Consider the following 25,632-nt stretch of genomic DNA (forward strand, 5'->3'; position numbering starts at 1 on the left):
TTAATTAATTATTGGTATTCCCTTTTCGAAAAATGGTTAATTTTAAATTTTTTTCGTTAATTTATTACAATTAAAACCATAATTTCCTTTTGTTATGCTGCTTTTGCAGCATTGCAAAATTCCAATATTTTTAATTACTAATTAACCTTTAATGCTTTAATAAATAATTTTAAAATGTTATTTTTTCGTTTTTAATAAATTTAAATACCGCTAATATGCATTTGCCGTTATTTAAACGTTTAAACCCATTTGCCGTATTATTTAAAGGTTTTTTTACTTTTTTTTTCGAACAAGCAATAATATTTTTTACTATAACGTACGTTTAAAATGCGGTAATTGCTTTAGCGTATTGCGCTAAGCATGCCTTTTACGGGCTTTCCAAAGTATGCTACACTTTGCGTATCCTTTAAAATTTAAATGTATTGCATTATTAATTTAAAGCGTTCCCCGTATTATACCGTTTTTATTTAATTTTTTGTTTATAAAGCACGATATTTTACGGTTATTACAAACCGCTTACGGGTTTTTTTACGTTTTTCCCCGGTAACCAACCGGTTCGGCACGTTTAAAACATTTTTTTGGGTTACTTTTTTGGCTTTTATTATTTTTTTCCTGTAATACCCCCGTTCTTTCCGGGTATTTACCCGTTAAAATTCGGTATTTTCTTTATTTTATAAGCTTATTTCCAATAAATTTGCTTTATACGCTTAAACAATTTTTTTCGTAATATTCTTTTTAAAAACCTACGAATTTTCCAATTCGTTATAACTTATCCATTTAACAAAATATTTTCGCTTTTGCAAAAGCCTTTTATATTTTAACAAAGCTTTTATTTCGAAGCGGTTTTTTTTTCCGCTTCGATTTTTGGTTTTTTATCCTTTAGCTTTTCGCTAAATCTTTTTTTAAACGTTTGCAATAAGCTTGCCGGAAATACGTTATATATCCGGTAATTTATAAAAAGTTTTAACCGAAACGCTAACCTGGCCAACCCAACCATTTTTAAAATTTGGAAAGGTTTTAACCATTTATTTAATAGCTTTTTTAACGGCCTTTTTATTTTAATGTTCGCCGTATTTAGCAATACCCAATTGCTTACCCCGAAAAGCACCGGGGTTTTGCTTTTATTATAATATTTTTTATACGTATTATTCGCTTTTTTTAGCAATTTTTTAGCTTGCTTTTTAATTGCTTCCAAAGCTCCCGCTTTAATTTCGGCCGTTATTAAAGGTTTTTTTTAACTACCCAAAAGTTATAAAGCTTTTGTAAATAAAACCTTATTAATAAAAACGCCGGGGTTTTTTGCAACCCTAAATGTACGCTCGTATTATGCATTTACGCTGCCGAATGCAACAATAACGCCCAATCGTTTTGCTTTTTGCAACAAAAGCACCGAAAGTAATGCTTTACTATTTGGTTTGTTCGTTCCATTTGCCCGTTAATTTAAAAATAATATGCTATTAATAACTTTTTTGCAACTTTTAAATGTTCGGCAAAAATTATCCAAAACCCGTTTATAAATAGCTTGTTCCGGTTTAATACAATTTTTTCGGGCGTTTTTAAAAGCTTTTAAACGTATGCAAATAAAAAGTTTTTTAATTTTTATTGGTTAATTTTGTAAACGTTAAAATAAAAAAGTTATATTTATTAAACCGGTTAACCATTATTAATATTGCATTGCGCTTTTTGCCGGTTTTATTTACTAACGTTAAAAGCTTTTTAATAAAATTTATTAATAACTTTTATTTCGGGCGGTTTAATACGGGCAACGGTATTAAAAACTCGTAAAATGCTTATATTTTTGGCTTTATTTACTAGCATATTTAATACGTCCGCACGTATTTGCGTACGTTTTTAGCCATACCCGGTTATTTAAACTGCCGTTTAAACTTTTTTAAAATTTTAACCATGCTTTTGTAAACCCCCCGTTGGGTTATCGTATTGTTTTTAAAGCATTGCCCGTTGTAATAGCGCTAAATTCGAAACCCAAATTTTCTTTTTATGCTTAAATAAACCGTTGCTAATTTTCCAAACGTTAAATTTGTTTTTCCAAATGCCGCTTTAAACGAAATCGTTTTTTGCTTGTATTTTAAAAATGCGCTTTAATATCGTTTTAATATCCTTTTTAATAATAATCGTTTTTACGTAAATTGCTTTTTGGAATTTAGCTAATAAATCGTTTCGAAATTTTTTTTTTGCTTTATTGGCTTTCCCGTTTACGGGTATATTTTAAAAACGTTTTAACAAGCTATCCGCAAAATTTCGGTATTTTGGCTTCCATTTAATCGTAAAGTTATACTTTGTTAAATTTTCGAATTACTTTATTTAACGCTTTATTACTTTTTTTTTATTAAAATATGGGTATGGTTTAAATAGTTAGTAATTATTTTAACAATTTTTGTAAATAAGCTAAGTAATGCCGCTATTTTTCGAAAGCTTTTACGATTGCCAGCAATTTTAAATTAAGAATTGCATAGCGCAACCTTTTTTATCGCAATTTTTTTAATATGTAAATTATTAAGTATTACCGGCCGTTTTGTAGCTGCAATAGCACCGCTTTTATTGCAAAAGCCAAAGCGTTAATCCGTACGCATAGCGATTTCGAAAGGTCGAAATGCACTAATACCGAAACTTTCGTAAATAGCAGCTTTAATTTGCAAAAAGCTTTTTTCGCAACATTTTTTAAATAAAATACGGTATTTTTGCTAAAAAGGTTCGTTAAAAGCATAATAATTTTCGCGTAACCTTTTACGAATTTCCAATAATACCCCGTAAAATTTAAAAATACCTGGATATTTTTAATGCTTTCCGGTATCCTTTACTTTAAAATTGCAACAATTTTATCCGGCAAAATTTTAACCCTGAATTTGGTTATTTTAAACTTTAAAAAATTAATATTATCCGTTTCGAATTTGCATTTGGCCGGGCTAACGTAAAGTTTAAACCGTTCGAATTGCTTTAATACCGTTTTTATTATTATGCGGTACTTTTTTTGTATTTTCGAAAAATAAGGATATTGTTTAAATATACAATGCAATTGCTATTAATTAATTTTTTAAACGCTATATTAATAAAGTTTTAAAACGTTGCTAAAGCGTTGGCCAAACCAAAAGGCATTATTAAATATTCGTAATATATATATATATAAATTTATTTACCCTTTTCGAGCTGTATAGCCCATGGGGAGCATTACGGATCGGGGTAGCTATTTAAAGGTAAAAACCGTGCTTTTAACCGATAGCTATTTGGTGTAAAGCCGGGTAAAAAATTTTTTCCTTCGAGGTATTTTTTATTCCGCGTTGCTTTCGTAAGTAATTGTTTGTAAAGTGTTTTTCGCATTTCCAAACGTTCGGTAAAAAAAAAGTTATTATTATTTGAAGCAAAATATCGTGGTCCGGTTGGAAGTTGGTTCGTTTGTTGCATTTAAATTGCGTTGTTAAATGCACGTTTCCGTGCCAATTTAAAGTTTTCCCGTCGCTCCTTTCTTTTTTATTAATTTTAGCAAATGGGTTAATATATTGCGGCCATTTCCGCTTTTTTTTTCCCAATCCTTTACGCAATTTTACCAAAAAAATACCATTAGCGATTGCAAAATAGCAACAGCAATAACCGTTGTAAATTTTCCTTTCCTGGCTTTTGCTATTTTGCAGCCCATTTAACGTTTAATCGTAAAACCGCACATTTTTAGCGCTTTGCTAATATTTTGCTTCGGCTCCCCGCGGTTTGCAATCGCATTATAACGCTTAAAAAAAAGGTGGCACGAAAAGGCTTGCTTTATTTCCTTTCGAAATAACGGGCAATTTTAAAAAGCGCAAAGCCCGTTGTTTGTATATGGTTTTTTTTACATTTTTGCAACTTTCCGCTAACCCATTCCAATATTTTTAGCGGTTCGACCAATTGCATTACGTGCATGCGTATAATAACCCGCAAAATTAACCTTAACAAAGTTTGCATATAAGATTTTAGTAAATTTTTTTCGTCGTTTTTTTTAATTTTGTTTTTCCGGATACTTTGCTAATGGGTTGCTTTGGTTTAAATTTTAAATCGAAAAAATGTATATATTGCTATTCGAAAAAAAGGCTAGCAAAAACGGACAATGCATTTTTGCGCTGGAAAAGGGCGTTTTGGAATCGGGCCAACGTATGCTTAACGCTGCGGAAAAGCTTAAATTTGTAAGTTTTGCTTTTAATGCCGATAATAACTTTACGAACCGCAAAAAGCATTATGCTTAAGCGTTTAACTTTACGGGCAAAATAAAAGCTATAAATTTTTTTTTGCTTTATTATATCCTTTACGTTTCCGGTACGTTGCTAATACTTTAAACAAAATTAAAAGGCTTAACTTTTTTAATACGAGCGCCGCGCTTACGCCGAATTTAAAACCGCTTGCAAAGCGTATTCCTTAAACGATACCCCGGCCCCGGTAAAACCTTTCCGTTACTTTGCGGAAAACCCCGGAATTAAAGCTTACCGCAACGTTATTATTGCTAACATTTCCATTAAAATATTTTTCGTATTTAATATCGTTTTTAATTATTTTTAAGTTAAGCGTAACGGGTTTAGCGATTTTACGTTAATAAATTGCGTTAAAGCTTATACGCGGAACGTTCGATTTCGTTGGAATATTTACGCTTAATTTTACAATAACGTTACCGAATTTTTTAATTGTTATAACAAATATTTCGAAAAGGTTATTTCCGTTAATTTTTCGTAAGTTAATAACGGCAACGGTAACGGTAAAAATAATAAAATAACGGATAACTTTTTTTCGGTGGTTGGTAATTTTGCGGCTAAGCTTAAAAAAAAGGACGATACGGCTGGTTTTTAGCTTATTAATAAATTTGGTTAAAGTAAAGTTGCGGGTCCAGCCGGGGTTGTTGCGGCGGCGACGGGGGGGGTAAAAAAGGTATTAGCGGCGCCCGGGGTAGCGATTAAAAAAACAACCGTTGCTGCATTCCTTCCCCTTTTCCAAGCGCTTTTTTGCAACTTTAACAAATTCGATTTTGGTTTTAAAAATAAAAGCAATAACATGGCCGTTTAAGCGCTATATACCCGGCGGTTTGGATTTTTTATATTTAGGATTTTAAAAGTAATTTGTAACAACCCGCTTTTACGGGCGTAAATAAGTTCCCGCTTTTTAGCGTTAAAATAAAAGGTTGCGTTGTTTTGCTTATTGGTATATAGTATTATTAATAATTAATAAAATTGTTGGAAGGTTTTTTTAACGAAATTTAATATGGGTTTAGCTTTTTAAAACCGGGGCGGTTAAGCTTTTTATTTTTTTCCGAATTTGCCGTTTCGTTGCGGCGTTTAACGTTTTTTTTTTTTTTTTTTTTCCGCTTTTTCCGCTTACGTATCGATAATATCGTTCGATAAAGCGTAATTAAAAAGCCGTTTTGTTTTTATAAATTATTTTGTAACAATTGTTATTTCGTTTGGCTGGTTTAGCGAAAATTTCGCCGCTTTTTTTATTATTTGGAAAAGTTTTTTTTTTTGTTTTCGCAAATTCGGGCAATGTAATAGTACGTATGTTACCGTTTCCGGGTTTTAACCGCATTAATACGTTGCGGTTACGCCGGGAACTTTCCGGAAAGCTAAATAGCTTTAAAGCTTTAGCTTTTCCGTTTTTAGCTAAACCAATAACAAGCTTTGGGTTTTGTAAAGGTTGCGGTAAAGGTTTAGGATTTTTTCGTCGGGCTGCTTTTTGTTAATTTTAACGCTTTTTTTGGTTGCCGTAACGTAATTGTGCCATTTTTTTTCCATTTTTTTAGCACCGCTATTTTTGGGTTCGATTTTCCAATTTAATTTAGCGTTTTTTCCGCTAAACCGCCCTTTTTTAACTTTTTTTTAAAATGGGCAACGCAACCATTTAACCATATTTGGATCGGGGTTATATGCGTTTTTAATTTTAACAATTTTTATAAGGTTTTTTTGTAAGCCCCCGTTATTGTTTTTAAGCAATTGTTTTGCGTTTTTGCTTACGCTTTAGCTATTTTTTTGGGCTGCAACGGGGTAGCGTCGAATTTATAATAAACCGGGGCCGCGTAGCTTAATGCTGCTTTAATTACGGCCAGGTATAAGTATTTGGTTTTGGTAAACGTAAGTCCTTACGTTGTTGCTATTAAGCGCGTAATAAATAACATTTAAATCGCTATTTTTTTGCGCATTTTTTAAATGTACTAAGTTTAATTTAGCTTAAAATTAATCCAAAAGCTTAATATTTGCATTGCTTTTTTTATCGTTTTTGGTTTTACCGTAACCTTTTCGAAACGGAAAGGTAGCGTTAGCGCGGGTTTTTTCCTTTTTATTAACCAAATTAATTAATATTTGGCCGGGTCGAATTTTGCTTTAAATTTTTTTGCCCATTCCAAGCATACGTTATGGGCGGTTTTAAGCTTGTTGGTTGCGTTTGTTGCGTTGCGGTCGAAATTAATTAAATTGGTATTATTTGCAAATTCCGTAATTGCAACCCTTTTTATTTCCCGTAGCTTTTCGTATAAGCTTACCATATAAATAATAAAAAAAATAGGTAATATCGGGAACTTTTGCGGAATTTTGTATGGAATTTTATTTTTCGCCGTATTTTTGCCGTTAAAAAAAAATGTTATTTTTCGATTATTTAAAAAGCTTTTAAAAAAATCCAAAATCCATTGTAAAAATTGGTATTTTTTTATTTTGTTAAAAAGGCGTACATGCAATACGGTATTGAAAGCGCCGTTTATATCGAATAATAAAAAATTAACCATTGCTTTCGCGTTTTAAGCCGTATTTACCACTTTTGTAAATAAACGTATAGCCGTTTCCGTAAATTTGCATTGTTAATTGTTTATTTATTTATTGGAAAATAATTAATAGCTTTTTGCGGCGTTTTTAATGCAAAACGTTAAAATCTTTTTTAACGCTTTTTTTATTATTTCCAAAAAAGCAATTAGCTTTTACGCGCCCAAAGTATTTGGGTTTTTATTGGGTTTTTGGAAAATAATGGTACGGAATTTCCAAAACCTTTTCGGAAAATAACCGCAATCCACGCATACCGTAAATACTTTCGTTAATGCTTCGAAAAGTGCCGGTTTTATTGCTAGCAATCCCCCGGTAAAAATCCCCGTTAAGCTTGGGGCTTTTTAATATTTTATGCTTTAAAAGGTTTTTTTTACGTTTTTTGCGGTAATTTCCTTACGGACAAGCAAAAGTTGGAAAGGTAATTTGGGGTATTTAAGGATATCGGTAATGTTTGCCGTTAATATAGGGAAAAACTTCCTTTTTAAAGCTATTTTTTTCGTTTTTTTTATTGCCGCTACCTTTCCGTTTGGTAATTTTAACAACGGGAGTAACGGGAAAGGAAAAGGTTGGTGGCTTTTATGTTTTGCTTATTTGGCAATGGTTTATATGCTTTTAGCGTTTTGTATAATGCTTGCTTCGTACATTGCGGTACGTTACGTATACCTTTTCGTTATTTTAATAGCGCTTTTTCTTTTTTTAATGGCTTTTTTTATTATTGCGTAATTAATTCCCGAACGGTTTGCTTTTTACGTTAATTCGGCCCGGTATTCGTTGCAAAATAATTAAAAAATTTCCTCCGTTTATTAATTATAGCTTCCGGCCTTTCCTTTTAGCTTTGGTACGGTTAGGTTGCGGATTTTTAATATTGCTTTTATAATATCGTTTATTTTTTCGTCGATTATTTAAAAATTAATAAATGGTCGTAACAAAAAGGGGATTTTGTTATTCGCTAAGGATTTAGCGAATTTTTTATTAATTTTTTTCCAATTCCAGCTTTTTAAAGTTAATGCGTAAAAATTTGGAATGGTTTTTAAGATTGTAATTATTATTTCCGTATAATTGCTGCCATTTTAACGCCATTTTAACGGTTATTAAATCTTTAATTTTCCGATAGCCCAAGCTAAATCGATGGTGGTGTTTTTGCAATAAAAAGCGAATTTTATTGCCGCGTTTTGGCAAATTATTAATTGCATATTTTATAATTTCGCTAAATTAACCAATTTAAAAGCCCCCGCGTGCATCGGTGCGTTTTTTAAACGCTTCGATATTTATGCTTTATAATAAAAATTAAAATCCTTTACCATTAAGCTATTGCTTTTTGGTTTTTTTCCGGCAAATTTATCGATAAGTATTATCCAATTTATAATGGTTGTATTTCCCGGAAACGGGAAATAAACCAACCAAATTGTTATATTTTCGTTTTGGGTACCGATCGTAACTTTGTACCAATCCGGTTTTGCTTCGTAATTTAAAATACGTAGCGTTAACTTAATATAAATAATCGCTTTAGTAATGGGGAAAAGGAAAAAAACAAGCTATAATGGTAAAAAAAGGAAAAGCGCGTTGCCTTTTTTTTAGCGGTTTTAAAAGGATCCCGGTGGGTTGCTATGTAATTGCTGCGGGGTAAAGTTATATATATATTGGATTAGCTTTTTCCCGGCTTACAATAAGAATTTGGCGTTTTTTTTCGAATTTTTTGGTGGTTTTTGTATCGTTAATACGTTAAAGCTGCTTTTTTTCGCCAATAATGCGTCGAATACTTCCGGTTTTTTCGCTACGTTTTATTAAAAAATTTTAAGCATTGGTTTTTTCGTTAAAAAGGTCCTTTTTTGCTTTTAAAGGGGGCGGTAACGTTAACGCTTTTTTTTATATAATTAGGTGCTAAAAAATTGTATGTTATTAAATAATTGGAAAAGGGTAAGGCTTTTTTGGCTGGCTTTTCTTGTTACTTCCCGTAGCGGTAAAGGGGACGCGGGTATCGCCGGGGAAATAGGTTTCGTCGGGGGGGTTTGCGGGGGGGGGGTACGGGGGGGAAAAAGCTTTGGAGTGCGTAAGCTTTGGTTTTTTACAAATAACGTAATAATTACGTTTTTTCGTTTTGCCGTGTGGAATTTTTTAAGCCTTTTTATAAATCGTTCGGCCGATTTTAAAAAATTCCTTTTCCGTTTTATAAGTAAGGTTGGTTAAAAAAAGGGTAATTTTAACTTTGCATCGATTTTATTGCGTGTAAAGGTTTTTTCGGTTAGCGGGGTTGTATTTCGAATTATTATTGGTATTTAAAAAAAGGTTGCTGCAAAAAAGCTATTGCTTTTTTTTGCTTAATCGGTTCCTTTTTGCTCCCGTATAAAAGTTGCTTTTTCCCGGGGTAAAAAAGGGAATCCTGCCCGCCCCGTTTCCGGCGGCAATCCGGCTTGCAACGATTTTAAAGTAAAAATTATTAAAATTTCGTAATAAGTAAACTTTGTAAATTAGGCTTTTTTTTGCGTTATTGGGTTTGCTTTCGCACCAGGCAATGTAAAAAATAAAATAAGTATTTAATTTTGTTGCACGGGATACAAAATGCCCCGAACATATTTTTCGGCGATTTTTTTATTGCTTTTTTTTTTTATACCGCTTATCGTTGTATTTTTTTAATCCATACCACGCACACGCCGTAATTTGTTTGTATTGCATGTTTTTATATTCCCAATTTAAATAGCGGTAACATTGCGCCGTGGTTAATTTAAAATCGAAAGGTTGGTATTGGTATACCAATCCATTCCATCGAAAATAATCTTTTTGCAAATTTATTGCGCTTTTTAAACTTACAATTTAAAGCAACGCCGTTACCTTTTTTTGCTACCTTTTTTTTTTATAACGAAACGGTAATTTATTCGATGTTTTTATGCGGGTTTTTGGCGTTAAATGCTTTTATTAGCTTTAATTAATGTTTCGCTTTGCTTTTATCGTTAAAAAAAGGTTAAAGCTTGCTGGCTGGTAAGCCCGTTATTATTAAAGTTATTATTGGTTTGGTAATTTTTAAACCGTTCGTTTGTCCGGTTATATTTTAAACCGCAAAAAGCGCGTATTACGTCCGTAACCGGTTCGTTACGGCGGGGTTACCGTAACTATCCGCAACCTTTTTTATGTTTTTGCTTATATCGTTCGTTTCCGGCCCGGGCCGGCATTTTTTTTCCGTTCGTTAACGGGTATTAACATTTTGGAAATGCAAACAAACGTTTTCCAACGGGTATTGGTAAACCGTTTCGACCCAGCCTTTACTTAGCTTTTTATTGCAAATTTGCTTAATTTTTTCGGGTTTTATTTTTTAATTTTTTACTTTCGGTAACAATAAAAATTTTATTGTTAATTGTAAATGCTATTGCTTTTTTGGCTTTTATTGCTTAAAATATTTTAAAAACGGTTTGCGCTTTTGCGGTTACTTAAATTTAAATTTGTTTTTTACTTTTTTTATTTGCGGCCGTAACTTATTGCGTTTGGTCCTTTTTTTTTAATGTAATTTTAATTTGTTTAAAAAATTAAAGGATCGTTTGGGTTACGTTAGGGTTAATTGCTAAAATTATCGAAATTGCGGTTATTTAGTTAATTGCTTTAACGTATCGAACAAATTCCGCAATAATTTCGGCGGCCGTAATTTTTTTTTTTTTTATTAAGCAATTGGAAATACTTTTTTTGCAAATTGCATCGTTACAGTAATTAATTGGGTTTTTTTCGGGCTTGCGGTTAGTTTTTGTCGTAATTGCTATTGGTTTGGGTAATTCCCGTTGCGTATTGCGTGCTTCGATTGGTTAAAGCTAATAACCTTTTTTATCGACGCCGCGACGGCGCTTTGGGGTATTATCGAGCTCGCTTAACCCTTAAGCAAATTGGCGTTTCCGGTTTTCGTAATGGCTTTAATTTTTCTGTATGTCGTCGTCGTTGTTGCGCGCAAGCAGAAAACGTTTTTTTTTGCTATTGTATTTAATAAATAAAATCCAATAAGTTGGATAAGAAAAAATGGGAACCTTTTTGGGTTATTTATATTATTTTTCCAATTAATTACGAATTTTAATTATTATTAACCATGCGCATCCATCCGGTTTTTTACGTTTTTTTGCTAAAGTTAGCGCTTTTAGGCCTTAAAAGCACCGAGTTAATGGAAATCGACCCCAACCAAAAATGGAAAGTTAAGGCCATCTTTAACAAGCAAACGCATTACCGCAAAAAGCAATACTTTGTTAAATGGGAAGGATAAAAGGATAAGCACAATATATAAAAAATGCAACAAATTTTAAAAATTGCCAAAAGGCTTTGTAAAGGTATCGCTTGGGAAAAAGTTAGCAATAGCTTTGGAGCTTGTAAAACGTTTTAAATTTGGAAAAATTTGGAAAGCAAAGGAAGGAAAAAAACCAATAGCATATCCACGGGATAAGCTGGCAAGTTTAAGCAAAAAAAAAAAAAGGCTAGTAAATGACCAGGCATGGATTGCCCGGTTAATTGCTAAAATTGCATCGAGGGTTAAACCCAAAACCTTTCGTTACAAAAACGAGCGCGTTATTATTGCGCCATACAACCAAAGGAATTGTTAGGAAAAGCTACAATTTACTAGCTTAAAAAATGGCAAGCAAATTGGGGTTAATACCAAATTTTTGCCAATTAAAAGTTAATAAAAGGATTTAAGCAAAAAGGGTATAATTGCTGCAAAGGACGTTTCCAACGGAAACGTTTTATGCAATAATTAATGGTTGCACCGGGAGTTAAACTTAGGATTTCCCGTTACGAAAGCAAGCGCGCTACCATTGCGCCGTACAACCAAAAGGAATTGTTAAAAAAGTTACAATTTACCCGGTTAAAAAAGGGCTAGCGGGTTAAAGTTAAAATTAACCCTTAACGCGGCCCAGTTAAAAAATAAAGGAAAAAAGTCGGGTTGGAAAGAAAAAAGGAAATTAGTCGCTACCAAAGCAGCCTTTTCCCGTTTTACCCGTTCCATTTGTTCCAATTTTTTTATAATTTTAATACCCCGAAATAACGCCCGCAATTACTTTTTAAGCCAAAGGTTTTTTTGTTTGCGAAAACGCTTAAAACGGTTGTTTAAAGTACAACGCTTGATTTTAACAACCCGCATTTCGGTTTTAATTTTTTGGTATTAAAAATCGATAAAACGCAATTATTTAAATAAAAGATTTAAAATGTTGCAATTAAAACGGTTGCAAGCAAAACATTCCGCGCAACGAAAAAATTTTTGCGGAAAAACAAAATAAGTATTTTTTTTAAAAACGTTCCGATAAAAAAAGCAAAAATTTATATTAATAGCCAATGCAAAAACCAAAGCAAAAAGGTTTTTGCGCCAAAAGGTTAAGCGCGCAAAGCGTTTTTGTATTTAACCCAACATTGTTAAAAAAAAGGAACGGTTAAATAATAAAAAAGAATAGTACTTACAATTAACAATGGGAAAAATGGATATAAGCAAGCCAAAAGGGCTTGGCTAATGGAAGGGGGATTTAATGTTACAACCAACAATTACCCGGCCAGGATTGGAAACTAAAAAAGCGAAAGGAAAGCACGCGCTTACCCTTTACCACAAAAAAGCTTAAGTAAACCGTTTGTAATTTGTTAACAAAGTTACAAATTATTTAAGTAATTTGTAATTTGTTAACAAAATTATAAATTACCACCTTGGGAAATTTGGAAATAATTTAAGGAACGGGCTATAAAAAGGAAAGGTTTATTATTGTTTTAAGTAATTTTTAATTAAAGCTTCGGCATTAGTTAAACTTTAGTTAGCTTCCAAGTAACCTTTGGAACAAGCATTTAAACCGCACCCAAATTACCTTGTAAATCCCTTCAATTTGTTAAATTACGTGCTACTGTTCGATACTCCTTTAGTGCCTTACTTTAAAAGCAAAGGCCTAATTGTAACATTACCAAACTGTTTAACCAACGGCAAATACGCTGGTTCGAATTCTTTAGCAATTTTAAATTCCAAATCGTATATAAGCCAAAAAAAATAGCTATTGTATTAAACGCTTTACGATATTGCTGCAAACAAGCGCGTTGCTAATAAGCACAAAATCCTTTTCCCCCCAAAACGGTGGGCAAACGAAACGCCGGCGCAATTTTAATGTTTTTTTTTATACTAACTAAATATTTCCAAACCTATTAACGCGCTTATTAACAAAAGCTATTCCGCGTTTAAGCTTTGTTAAAATTTGTTACAATGCTTTGCCGATTTAAATATCCGCTATTTCCTAGCGTTTTTGCGCAAAACGTTTAAAATTGTTAAAGCTAATTGCCAACCGATTCGGGGGCGCATTTACGTCGAAAAAAAGCTATTTATCCCCCCAAACAATGCCTTTCGATTATAAATATTGCATAAAATGCATAGCTTACCATTTAACGGCTACGCAAAAAAAAGCAAAACATACAATTTGTTGCGAAAATTATATTTTTGGCTAAAACTTTTCCGAAACGTTAGCGTTTTTATCCAAAGTTGCTATTTTTGCAAAATGGTTAAAAAAAAAAAATTTTCCAACGGGCTATTCCAACCGTTGCCAATCCCGTTTAAACTATGGGCAAATTTGTTAATAAATTTTATTAACCCGTTGCCGCCGTATAAACGCCGGTGTTGGAACAGCATTGCGGTGCGCGTGCAATCCGGAAAGGGAAGTTGTTACAAAAGGCTTTGGGATCCTCCGGATCCCGTACGGGCCAACTTTATCTGCCTTAAGCAAAGCAGGGAACCACCCTTTGAGTAATCGTCCCTACGCATATAAGGGGCAATCCTGTACCCTTCTTTTAGCAGATAAATTCCTTCCTCGGTGTGCACAATAATAGGATTTTCCCCCAAATCATTAAAATCGTTGTTTACCTTTACCAGGAAATTTCCAAGCTTTAAAACAGGAGTACCAAACTCTTACCAACAGCCGGGGTATTATTTACACCAATATTTTAATGGTAATAAATAAATTAATAAAAATAAAGCATTATATTTTAATGGATACCATTAACGCGGGCAATTTAACAAACGCTTACTTATCGGTAATATACCGCTAACACGACACCTTTAAAACCATCGTATTCGATAAAAAGCTTTAATTTGTATTTAACTTTTAGCGAAAATTGCAACAACGTTTAAGCGTTACTTTAAAAAAATTGTTAGCGTTTTACCCAAAGTTCGACGGGCAAATGGAAATCCTAAACGCGTATATAAAGCAATATTTCCGTAGCTTTTGCTTTTATTATTAAAACGATTGGGTTAATTAGCTTTTATTAAAAAATTCGCTAGCAATAATTAAATATCGGAAACGACGGGAATTTTACCGTTTTTTGCTAATTACGGGTAAACCCTTTTTATAAAATTTAAACCAATTCCCCCTTTAAATATTAACAATACGCTGGCAAAGCAATGGGAAATCCATAATGCGTTTACGATAACCGATAAAATTTAAATAATTTTCGATTATATTAAAATAATAATAACCGCAATTTAAAAACGGTACGAAAAAGCGGCCAACCGTTACCAAACTAACCCAAGCACGTTCGTTATAAAGGATCGAATTTGGGTAAATACAAAAAACATAACATTTTTAAAGCCAACCTTTAAATTAAACAATAAATAAATTGGCCCGTTTTTTATTACCAAAATTTATAAATAAATTTTAGCCGTTAAATTCCCGCTTTAATACCGTTTATTCCCCGTTTTTTACATTTCGTTAATTTAACGGAACCATTCGAAATTGCCGGAATAAAACGCCATTAACAAAGGATATAACAAGCAAATTACCGGCGTTTTTTTAACGAAAAAGGAAAATACCAATAACAATAGCAAGGAATAATTTTTCGATAAAATTTTTAATTTTAAAAAAACGCGGGAAAGCTTTTAGTACAAAATTAAATGGCCCGTATTTTACGCTTTAATTTAAAAATTTTGCTTTAATTTTAAAAAAGCAAATAACCGCATCCGGAATTTTTACCGTTTGCACTTAAATAAATCCAAATTATTAAATTGGTAGCACAAACCAAAAACGGTACAATTTGTATAAAAAATAACGGGCCCGGCGTTCCGCTAACGTTAAAAGCAATAAATACCGAAACGCAAAAGCCGTTCGAAAAAAGCTTAATTATTATTAGCACAATCTTTTATCGAAATTTTGGTTTAAAAATAACGTACCGCACGCCGGCAATACGCAAGCGGTAAGCCAAAATTAACGCGGAAAAACGGCGTTATAACGTTAAACCATTGCCGCGCGTTAAAGCGCGCAAAAAACAAACATACGCCCGGAAATACCCGAACGCCGCGCTAGCCAAACCTTAAAACCAAATTAAAAAAAAATAACCAAACGCCGCGTTTAAATATTATTACTTTTAAATTTTAAAAATTTATTTTTTAAAAACGATAATAAATTATTAACGGTTGGCCTCGTAGTGCAGTGGCTTTGCACCAGGCCGGTCCCGCTAGGACCACGGGTTCGAATCCCGTCGAAACCACAAAGGACTTTTTGTTTTTTAACCGCCCGCTTTGCTGGGCCGGAAAAAGAAAGGGGCCGCCCCGCTAACGGGCTTTGCCCGAATTAATTTTTACCCACGCACAATCAATTAACAATTCCAACAATTAATCCGATTCCGACCCTTCCAACCCCAACCCTTCCTAGCCCCTTTCGCACCACTTCGGAGGCCCAAAATGCAAAAGGTTAGGCCAAAAAAGAAGTAACGGAAAAGCCTTTAAAAAGGCCCAACCTTACCCCAACGAGCGCACGTACAAATCGACGAATTCGATTACTATCCCTTTTTTTTTAAATATTAACCACAAGCTTTAGCCCCTTTGCAGCCCTTAGCCTTAATTTTAACCTTACCGCCCCAAATAGCCCAAAACGCAAAAGGCCAAGCCAATAGGACGGTAACGGGAAAGAAAAGGGCCGGGTGCTAAAAGGACTAGGTTAAATGCGTAAAAGGGCCCTTTAAGCGCTTTGGACAAGCCTAAGCAAAAAAACCGGCAAAAGACCCTTTTAACCAAAATGGACCCAATTTGTGGCCCCCTCGGCAAAAGGGCCAGCTTGGCAAATTAAATAACAAACCAACCAACCAATTACAAACAAACAAAACGCGGCTTTGTCGGCCCTTTGCAAAGGGGGCTGCACGCGGGAAAACGGCTAATTCCCGGGTAAAGCCCTTACGAGCAATCGAGCGTGGAAAAAAGTAAGCGTTAGCCAAAGCGGTTTAATACCGTTACGGAAGCGCACCGCTAAAAAAGCGGAAATGCAAGCATAAGGTTTTTTTTCTTTAGGCCTAACCCAAAGGTTTTCCCCCATTTGCATGTACTTAACCGCAGCATTAAGGTTTTTTCCATAAATATAATAGCGTATAAATACAACAAATTATTAACGGTTTGTTTGCCGTTACCCGCTTTTATTATAATAACCTTTTCCATTTTGCTTTTTAAAAACGATAATAATAACGAATTGCTAACGGTTTACCCGCCGTTACCCGCTTTTAAAAATAATAACGAAAAAAAAAATTACCTTTTTCCCGGTACATTTACCAATCCTTTTCGAAAAAAAAAATAACCGGAAATTTATGCTAAACGAAAAACATTATTTTAAAAAATTAATTAAAGCAACCTTTTATTACAAGCAAAGGATTCCGGCGCGTTGCTAAATATACGGTATTATTCCAATCGTTCCCGTTTTTAGCAATAACTGCAAATTATATAACATATACAATTTCGTAATATTTTTGGATATAAACCTTTTTAACGGTATGCCAAATTATATATTTCGAATTGCTAAAAAAAAAGCCGCATTTTCGCCCGGTTTTTTTAAACCAAAAAACGAAAAAAATAATGGCAAAGTTAAATGCTAACCAACAAAATTGCAATAATGCGCCGTTAATGCGCTAAAGCAATAAAAACAGCAAATTAAAGCCAATATTAAAACTTTATAAAAAAAAAATAAAAGCAAAACGCAAAAACGCTAGCAAAACGCTTATTTAGCGCCGGTTTTAAAGGTTATTTATGCAATAAAAGCGCCGTTTAACGGCATTAACGGCTTCGAAACTACGCATAAAATGGGTATATATACGCGCAGCACGCGCGCAAATATTTACCAACAAAATGTACACGCTTTTGGCAACGCCGGCAAAATTTAAAAAAACTAACGTTCCGTTATCGATACGAAAAAAGCTTTCGTAAGCGGCGGCTAACCGTTTAAAATCGCAAAGGTTTTTTTTTATATAAAAAAGCAATTGCAAACCAAAACGTTAACAATGCGCCGGCAAATTTTAATTAATAAAATAAATTTTATTACAATTATCCTTTCGATTTTAATATTAATAACATTAAATGCTTGGATAAAATTGCAACCCGTTACCGTTGCGCTAAAATTTCGAACCCGGGCTTACGCAATAAAATTTTTAAATAAAATGTACCAAATCCGAAATATTATTTTTGTACTAATTAATTAACGTATAAAGCGTTAAAAAATAAGTAACGGCGCAAAGCGGATAGCGCGTTACCGTACCGGCGCAAATTTCGCGGGCGTTTATATTATTAATTAATATAACGGAAAAAACAAAAAAAACAAAATAACGATAAAAATACAAAATAACGATAGCGTTAAACCAGCGAATTAAAAAATCGTAATGGTAAAAATGGTAATAATGGTTAAAAAAAAATTAAATAAACGTAACGCAAAACGGGGGAAAAATTAAAAAAACGGCGAAAAAACGCTAACGCAACGCGAAAATTCCGCTTTAAAAAAACGGTAAACGAAGCATTGCAAGCCCGTGCGCAAAAAAACAAAAAAGCGCCCTAAGCAAACGAAGCTATGCACGTAACGCTATACCGGCGCAAAGCATTACGTTAACGCAATTGGAATAATTGCAATTTTGTAATAAGGTATTGTTACGGTACGCGTCGGGGCACCTGGGGAAAAACCTAAGGCCGCACTTTTAGCGCGCTAACGTTACGCTTACAAAACCGCAACAAAACGCCAAGGACGCTTTGCCCAAATAGCTTCCTTTTCGTGCAACAACAAAGCCTTTTTTATAACAATAAGGTGTAAGCCGTGGCAGTATATTGCACAGTAAATTTAACTTTTTTACTATTTTAACTTTAATTAAATAAATAAAAATTGCATTACGTAATAACATTTACTATTCGAAACTTTAAAATTTTGTATATTAAATATAAATTGTTAAGGCGCAGCTACCGGTTTAACACCGCCACGGAGGCGCACCGCCAAAGAAGCGGAAACGCAAGCGCAAGGTTTTCCCCCTTAAGCTTAACCCAAGGGTTTTTCCCCACGCATGTACCTTGCAAAAGCACTAAGGTTTCTTTCATAAACAAAACAAGGTATAAATAAATAAATAAATATAAATTGTTACATATATATAACGTATTTATTTAAAAAGTTATTTTATATTTTAAAATGTTAAAAGTCCTACAACCGCTTTTGCTTCCCCAACCTTGCAACGGGAAAACGCCATTAAATACAGCAAATTTAACATTAAATTCAAACTTTTCGCTTCCGGCTCGCTACCGGACGTATGTCCGCGCGCGAACGCGCTTACGGCGCGGTTGCTAGCAACGCTAGCAGCCCCGAAAGCGGCGGAGCGGTTACCGATCGCTTTAAAGCCAGCAACAATACCACCATAACCAACGCCCCCAACCCTTTTTTAACGCGCACCCGCATTGCAAATTTAAAAAATTAATTAATTAAAATATTAAAGCCTTTCGTGCCCCCCGGCAATACCAAATTAATGTTTAGGATTGTAAAGGAATGGATTAAAACCGTAATAAACGCGTTCGAAACGCGGCCCCGCAATTATCGCAACCATATGCTTAACCACTTTTGCATTATAAAAAACGAAATTATTGTTAAAATACGCAACGCCCGCAAGCAAATTATTAATTACGCTTTGGTTTTAATAACCGGTTTGCCGCAAAATGGCTAAACCGGCAATTACCCGCTTACAATCCGTTTTTACGCATTTTTTAATACCGGCCCCCCCCCCCCGAAATATATTTCCGCGCGTACCGAACGCAAAATTACCATTTTAACCGAAAACGCTTTTTTTAAAATTGCAAACCGCATACCCGTTAAAATTACCATTACATTAATTAAAAAGTTCGGTAATAACGTAAAAGTAACGCGCAAGCTTTTTAACGGTAACGTAATAATTTTATTTTATATAACCGCCGTTAAATATACGAAAAATACCGCGTAAATTATTAAAATATTTAGTAACAAAACAATATATTAAACCCAAATTTATAACGTTATAATTAAAAGCATTTAATAAAACGCAATTAATAATAACAACATTTTGTTGCATAAATTTAAAGCGCATAATATTGGGGCCGAAATTAATTTTATCCATATATAAAACGCCCGGCAACCGGAAAAATACGTTACGGTATTAACCAAAATTACATTCCCCGCCGCAACCCAAACCGCATGCAATAACGATTTCGTATTTAAAAGCGAAATTTTTAACGTTAAACCGTTTGCAACGGAAACGAAAGCCGTTTAATGCTACAAATGTTACGGGTAAAAATATAAATCGAAATTTTGCAAAAAAACGGCCCGTTGCCCGCATTGCGCCGGGCCGCTGCACATAGCAACGGCAAAACCGGGGAATTTTTGTGCCCGTTGTACGGGGATCGATTTATTGCAAAAAAAACGAGCCAAAATGCTGCAATTGCAAAAGCAACCACCCGGTTTTTTAACAAAAATGCCCCGCAGCAAAAAAAAAAATTAAAAAGGCCAAAAACACATTTTTAAACCGGCCGAAACAATTTGCTTTAAAAACGGGGAACGAGCGCGTACCTTAACCGGACCAAATAAACCACTTTACCGTCCATACCCTCCCGCTTTTTGCATTTATCCGCCCCTTACCCGGCCCCCCCTAACCGTTACAAAAAAAGGATAATTTATTTAATTTAAAATTGCTAACAAAACGCAAACGGAACGGCTTTTTACTAAAAATAACAAAAGCAAAAAAAATTTTTTTAGCTAAAGGATAAATAAGCAAATTACGAAAATCCCGCAATAAAAAAACGTTAAGCTTTTCCAAATCCGCTTTTAAAATAAACCAATACTTTACAAACCCAAATTTCGCTTTTTTCGGCTTTAATAAAATAGCGGAAACAAAAGGAATAAACGAATGCCGGGCCGTTAACAACCCAACGGTACCTAGCAATACCGCGGTTACTAATTCCGACCTTACCAATGCGCTAAACCATAAAGCCTTTTTTTTTCCCCCGATTTACCCTTACCCTAATCGCTTGCATTCCAGCCAACCCAATTTGGCTTTATACCGGTACCGTTTAGCTTTTTTGCAACCGGAATTACGTTTACTTTTAGCCAATTAATTAACAATAATAGCAACGTATAAAATTAAACATATTATATTAAAACATGGAAAAAGGCAAAAGGAAAGGCAACTTTTTCTTTTATAGTAATAAATAATATAACATTTTAGCTATTTAAAAACCGGAGCGCAACCAGTACGGAAACCTTTTAAAACCGTACGGTTGCAATTACAAGCTTATTTATTACCAAAAATTTAATTCCAACGCAATACTTTACGTACATAACCGTTTTGCTTTTAAATTATAAACCGCCCGGTACGGTTACGATTGGGTTTTAACCACAATTATTACGCCGAAAAGCTTATTAAAAATATATTTAATATATTTTTTAAATTTTAAAGCAAGCCCCGATTAAGCAACGCTTTTTATTACAATCGCTATTTATTTAACCCAAAAGCATACAATTTTTACAAATAATTTTAATTTTTATTACCTAATTTAAAATTTACACAATAAATATAACGCAAAAAACGAAACCTTTTTAAAATTAGTACGTTGCAAACGATTTAAATTAGCAACGTTTTACGAAAAAATTACAAAAAAAAACGAAAAAAAAAAAATAGCACAATTAATTACGTTTAAATAACGCAACAATTTAAAATGGAATATTTAAAATAAAATAATACGATAAAAAAATTTAACCATTTATCCTAAATATTCCGCGTTTTTTTTCGAACCGCAATAATTTTAATTCTAACAAGCTAAAGGCTGGAAATAAAAAAACGTTAAATTAACAAAAAAATTAGCAAAAGCTAAAGCCGAAATGGCCAGCAAATTAATAACGACCAGGGATATGCATAACGCTAAAGCTATAAATAAAAAAACCGATAAACTAATGCAACAATTAACCCAATTTGCTAACCAGCTAGCCCTTTAACGGAAACCAAGCCTTTTTAACAAACGCGCCCCTTATTAAATACAAAAACTTAACAATTTCCGTAAAAAAGCGAACCGTTTGCAACGCGCTTTTATTAAAAACAAAACGCAAATAGCATAGGAAGCGTACAAAGCCGCAAATAAAGCATTTGTTAAAAAAAAACGCTAAACGATATTTAACCATTGGAAAAGCGTTGTTTCCGTAACGGGATAAAACATTAAAAAAAACGGCGCATTTTAAAAATTTAAAAAATGGGCCCGCTTAAAAAGCTTTTAAAAAAAAAACCCGAATTAATTACCAAATTTAATTAAAACCGGAAAAAACCTGGATACGCTTTGCAATTACCAAAAAAAAGCTAAAATTTTATTATCCAAATTTTTTCCAAACCCGTTAATTAACATTTCCAATATTAGCAAAACCAAATTTCCGAACCATTTTTTCCTAAACCCTTTTTAAATGCCCGTTTTCGTTACCCCGCAAAATATTATAAAAGCAACGGGCCGTACCAAACCGTAAAAAGTTACGGGTTAAAACCATTTCCCGAACGGGTTATTTAAAGCCGTTAAATTGCCGGGCGCAACCGTTATTGCAAAACTTGCTAACGCAATAATTGCTACAAGCTATTTCCCGAAGCGCTTTAAAAAAGCCTTTACGGTAATATTACCCAAACCAAATAAAACCACCGAAAAAAGGAAACAAACCGGGGAATGGAAATTTATTATTTTATTATTATTAATTTTAAAAGTTATCGAATTAATTATAGCGAAACGAATTGTTAATAAAGCAAAAAAAAAAGCATTTTTTCCAACGGCCAAATGGGCAACCAACGGGTTAAAAATACGAAACTAGCAATTTAAAAAGTAATGGAAACGGTAATTGCAATATAAAACCACGGCGTTACCGCGTTATTGCTATAATTTAACCTATTCGAAGCATTTAATACCGTTAACCATTTCCAATTGTTAAATACGCTAAAAAAATACGGTTTTTTTTTACTAATTGTAAAATGGGTAAAAGGGTAGCTAGCAAACAAAACGGCCATTTTGCAATTCGACGGCAACATTTCGAACCCAATTTTAATCCAAACCAAAATCCTTTAAAATTTTCCCTTATCTTTTATACTTTTTATTATATACATTGCATTATTATATAAAAATTTTAAAAGCATTTTAAAAATTTTCGTTACCGGTTTTACCAACAATACCAACCCATTAACAATAAAAAATACCGCAAAAAATACGGCCCGTTTTTTGGAAATAACTTAACCAAAATACAAAGCATAAGCAATTAAATACGGTATAAAATTTAACAATACCAAAACCAAATTAATCCATTTTAATAAAAACGAGGATTCGTTCGTAATTTAATTCGGCAATATAGCGGTAACTTTTAGCCAAACGGCCAAATTTTTCGGGATTTGGCTAAACGCCCGCTTTAATTTTAAAAAATATATAAAAAAAGCAAAAAGCAAGCAAAAAAAGCAATAACTAGCATTTATTTAATTTATTTCGTTAACGTAAAGCAATACGTTTGCAAAAAGAAAGCTTTTTTACAACGTAATGTACCGCACGGTTTTGGCATACGGCGCAATAACCTTCCATATAATTATACCGGCAACGGGCCGCCCCAAAAGCGCTGCTAAATAGCTTTAAAAAAAATAACGCGCGTATTTAAAAACCATTGCTAAGGCTTACAAAACCACTTTGCTAACCAATTTCGAAATTAAATGCTTTACCCCCCCAATCGATTTGTATTTAAACGAAAAAGTATTAAAAGCAAAAAAAAATGGGAAAAATTTGGAATAAAAAATGTAATCCGGACCGGTACCAATAAAGTGCAGCAATATTTCCGATAATTAAAACATTGTAAAAAAATAAAGGTATTATACCCATTTAGCTTGGCAAGCAAAAACCGGTAAGCGCAAAAATGGAACCCGTTGGAACCTTTTAAACCTAAATCCGGCCCCGCCCCGGCAATTACCCAAAAAGCGACCAAAACGAAAGCCAATGCCAAAGCATAAAAATTAACAAATTAAAAGCAAAAAAAAAAAAAATGGCTTAAAATCGAATGGAACGTTAAATGCAAAAAAATCCGCGTTATAGCAACAAAAGCGAACCCATTCCGGCCCGCAACCCCCGCAAACAAACCTAATTTTAACGGTTTAATGCTAAAAGCATACCAAAAACTTATTAAAGCCCAAAGCGTAATAGCCATTTAATTAAAAACGGAAAAATTGGGATTAAAAGCGTTTTTTTAAAATAAAAACGTTTTTAACGTGCATACGCCCCGTTGCCCGTATAAAATCGGGCAACGGGAAATAGCATTCCATTTGCTTGCTAAATGCCCTTTTTATACCAAATAAAGGATAAATTTGGGCTAAAAAAATATAAGCTACCGCAAAGCATATTTCGAACGATAATAATAAAAAATAAGCATTATTACCGGAATCGATACGGACTAGGACGGCCCCTTTTTGCTCCCCCTTTTTTTATTAACAGCACGTTTAGCAATTAAAACAAATAAATTTAACAATTTTAAAATGGTAAAAAGGAATAACCAATTAAAAACGCAAATACCAAAAAAATAAACCGCCCCAAACAAATAACCCAACGCTAAATTAATAACCAAATATAATTATTTTAATTATTAACCCAATATAAAAAAGCCACAATTATACGCTTAATTATACCTAGCAACATTTAATAGCAAATTCGGAAACAAATTGCTGCTTTACATATTTTAACGCGTGCGGATTTTTTCCCGCGCCATTTTTAATACCCGGTTAAAAAACGCTAAATTATTTTTATTATTACCTTATTCCATAACCGTTATATTTAATTGCTTATATAAATTAAAAAATGCAAAAGCAATAAAAACAATACCATTATTAAAAGGGAACCGGCATTTACCAATTGCTAAGCTTGCGCAAAAGCGAATTTTTTAACCTTTAAATCGTTAATAACTTCCGCAGCATCGTTAGCACGCAATAAAGCGTTAAAAGTTTTTAAAGCGTAAAAAGCAAAAGCTTAAAGCATTAATACTATATTGCCGGAAAAGAACCGCATAAATTTCGAACTAGCAACATTAGCACTTATAAAAACCTTAGCGCCAAAAAAAAAAGCATCCGGAAACGGTTAAAAGCAAAACCAGCACCGGTAAATACCCCAAATTTGTTAAGCCCGTTTTTATTAGCACGCCGGAACGTGTAAACCTTAATAACCAATGCGTTGTAAGCCGCTTAGCATTATATTATACCGTTAACAAATTAATAAAGCATAAGGAACCAACAAAATTAAAGCAATTTACCAAATATTTGCGGCAATTACTTAACCCGAAATCGCGCATATCCTTAACTTTGGGAAACGATTGGTAATATTTAGCAAAAAGCACGGCCGCAATACGAATTTTTTTAATAATAACGGAATAAAATTAAAAAAAATACGTTAACGACCTGGCCAAATAACGGAAAGGAAAAAGGAAAAAACGATTTACCGTATTATACCAAATGTTTTAATTAATACAAAAACAATAAAATAATGCGTTCGTATTTGGAAAAACCAATAAATTAACAAATAAAAAAATTACCCGGAATTATAAAAAAAACGAATTAATTTTAAAATAATAAACCGTAATTTTGCTAAATCGCTTTTTCCCGCTTTGCTTTTTACCCAAACCATTAAGCAAATAATTAATGCAATTTACGCAAATGTTACGCGCAAAATTAAATAATTAGCCGGAACGTAAACGGAAAAAAAACGAAAAAAACATTTACGTTATTTAATGGTAAAGCAAAATGCTTTTGGAAATTTCCGTTAAAGCATTTATTGCTTTGCAAATTATAAATTTATATCGTTAAACGAAAAAATTAAATTAAAATTAAAAAACGAAAACGATTTAGCGGCAAAAAATAAAAAAAAACAAATTATATAATTAACGTTAACCCGCGCGTTACCGTTATTATTATTGCTAACGTTAAAAAAACCGTTGTTATTATCGGGCATTTTTACCAAAAAAGCACAAAAAGCGGGCCGGGCAATAAAAGCGTTAAAAACAACGGGATTAAAAAAAAGAAAAGCAATAATTACCGTTTAACCATTATTACGAACGCCGTTACCGCCGCGGCCAACGCGCTTGGCAAAATTGGTTTTAACCGTACCTTTTTTTTAAAAAAACCGTTAATTAACATTGCAACCGATTAAAATTAAAAGTAAAATTGGAAATGGCCGGAAGCAAAAAAAAAAAGGTACAACCAAGCGCTAAAAATAAAAAGCGCATTAAAAAAAATTAAAACAATAAAAATTAACCAAAAGCAATGCAATAAAAAAGTAACGGTTAAAAAAAAAAAGCATTGCATTAAAAAAAAAAAAGTTGGAAAGGAAAAAGTAAAAAAAAAAAAAAGGAAAAAGGAAAAAAAGAAAGGAAAAAAGGAAAAAAAACAAGCAAAGCAAAAGGAAAGTACCGGCAAAAAAAGCAACCTTTCCGGACCCGCCCGGAACCATTACGCCGGCAAAAAAAAGCACAATTACTTTCCAAATACAATTACTTACCCTTAACAAAACTACAAATACCCGAATAGCAAATACAAAAAGCACCGTTACTTTAATAAAAGCAACCAAATACCGGGCTAATAA

General features: G+C 33.2%; 4 protein-coding genes and 2 pseudogenes across 6 annotated transcripts in view; 2 read left to right on the forward strand and 4 right to left on the reverse strand.

Annotated features, from left to right (window-relative positions):
• Positions 1–11,497: 11,497 nt before the first annotated feature.
• GGTG_20172 lies at positions 11,498–11,569 on the reverse strand (annotated as a pseudogene). Its single transcript has one exon. The product of its transcript is annotated as a tRNA-OTHER (tRNA).
• Positions 11,570–15,170: 3,601 nt separating this feature from the next.
• On the forward strand, positions 15,171–15,242 carry GGTG_20173 (annotated as a pseudogene). Its single transcript has one exon. The product of its transcript is annotated as a tRNA-OTHER (tRNA).
• Positions 15,243–19,442: 4,200 nt separating this feature from the next.
• GGTG_08651 (hypothetical protein) lies at positions 19,443–20,479 on the forward strand (the record flags this gene model as incomplete). Its single annotated transcript, XM_009226493.1, has 3 exons — positions 19,443–19,470; positions 20,138–20,210; positions 20,425–20,479. 3 exons carry the CDS (start codon positions 19,443–19,445, stop codon positions 20,477–20,479), a joined length of 156 nt encoding a protein of 51 aa, XP_009224757.1.
• Positions 20,480–21,528: 1,049 nt separating this feature from the next.
• Positions 21,529–22,169, reverse strand: GGTG_08652 (hypothetical protein; the record flags this gene model as incomplete). Its single annotated transcript, XM_009226494.1, has 4 exons — positions 21,529–21,621; positions 21,703–21,846; positions 21,903–21,972; positions 22,138–22,169. 4 exons carry the CDS (start codon positions 22,167–22,169, stop codon positions 21,529–21,531), a joined length of 339 nt encoding a protein of 112 aa, XP_009224758.1.
• Positions 22,170–22,550: 381 nt separating this feature from the next.
• GGTG_08653 (hypothetical protein) lies at positions 22,551–23,215 on the reverse strand (the record flags this gene model as incomplete). Its single annotated transcript, XM_009226495.1, has 2 exons — positions 22,551–22,647; positions 23,118–23,215. 2 exons carry the CDS (start codon positions 23,213–23,215, stop codon positions 22,551–22,553), a joined length of 195 nt encoding a protein of 64 aa, XP_009224759.1.
• A 1,961-nt stretch (positions 23,216–25,176) lies between these two features.
• GGTG_08654 (hypothetical protein) overlaps positions 25,177–25,632 on the reverse strand; it is a gene marked incomplete at both ends in the record, with an annotated part of 1,674 nt that continues 1,218 nt past the window's right edge. The window contains one exon of the mRNA XM_009226496.1: positions 25,177–25,257. Coding sequence (XP_009224760.1) covers positions 25,177–25,257 — 81 coding nt within the window. The remainder of the gene's footprint in view (positions 25,258–25,632) is intronic.

Source organism: Gaeumannomyces tritici, assembly GCF_000145635.1.
Source record: "Gaeumannomyces tritici R3-111a-1 unplaced genomic scaffold supercont2.4, whole genome shotgun sequence".
NCBI classification, from domain to species: domain Eukaryota; kingdom Fungi; phylum Ascomycota; class Sordariomycetes; order Magnaporthales; family Magnaporthaceae; genus Gaeumannomyces; species Gaeumannomyces tritici.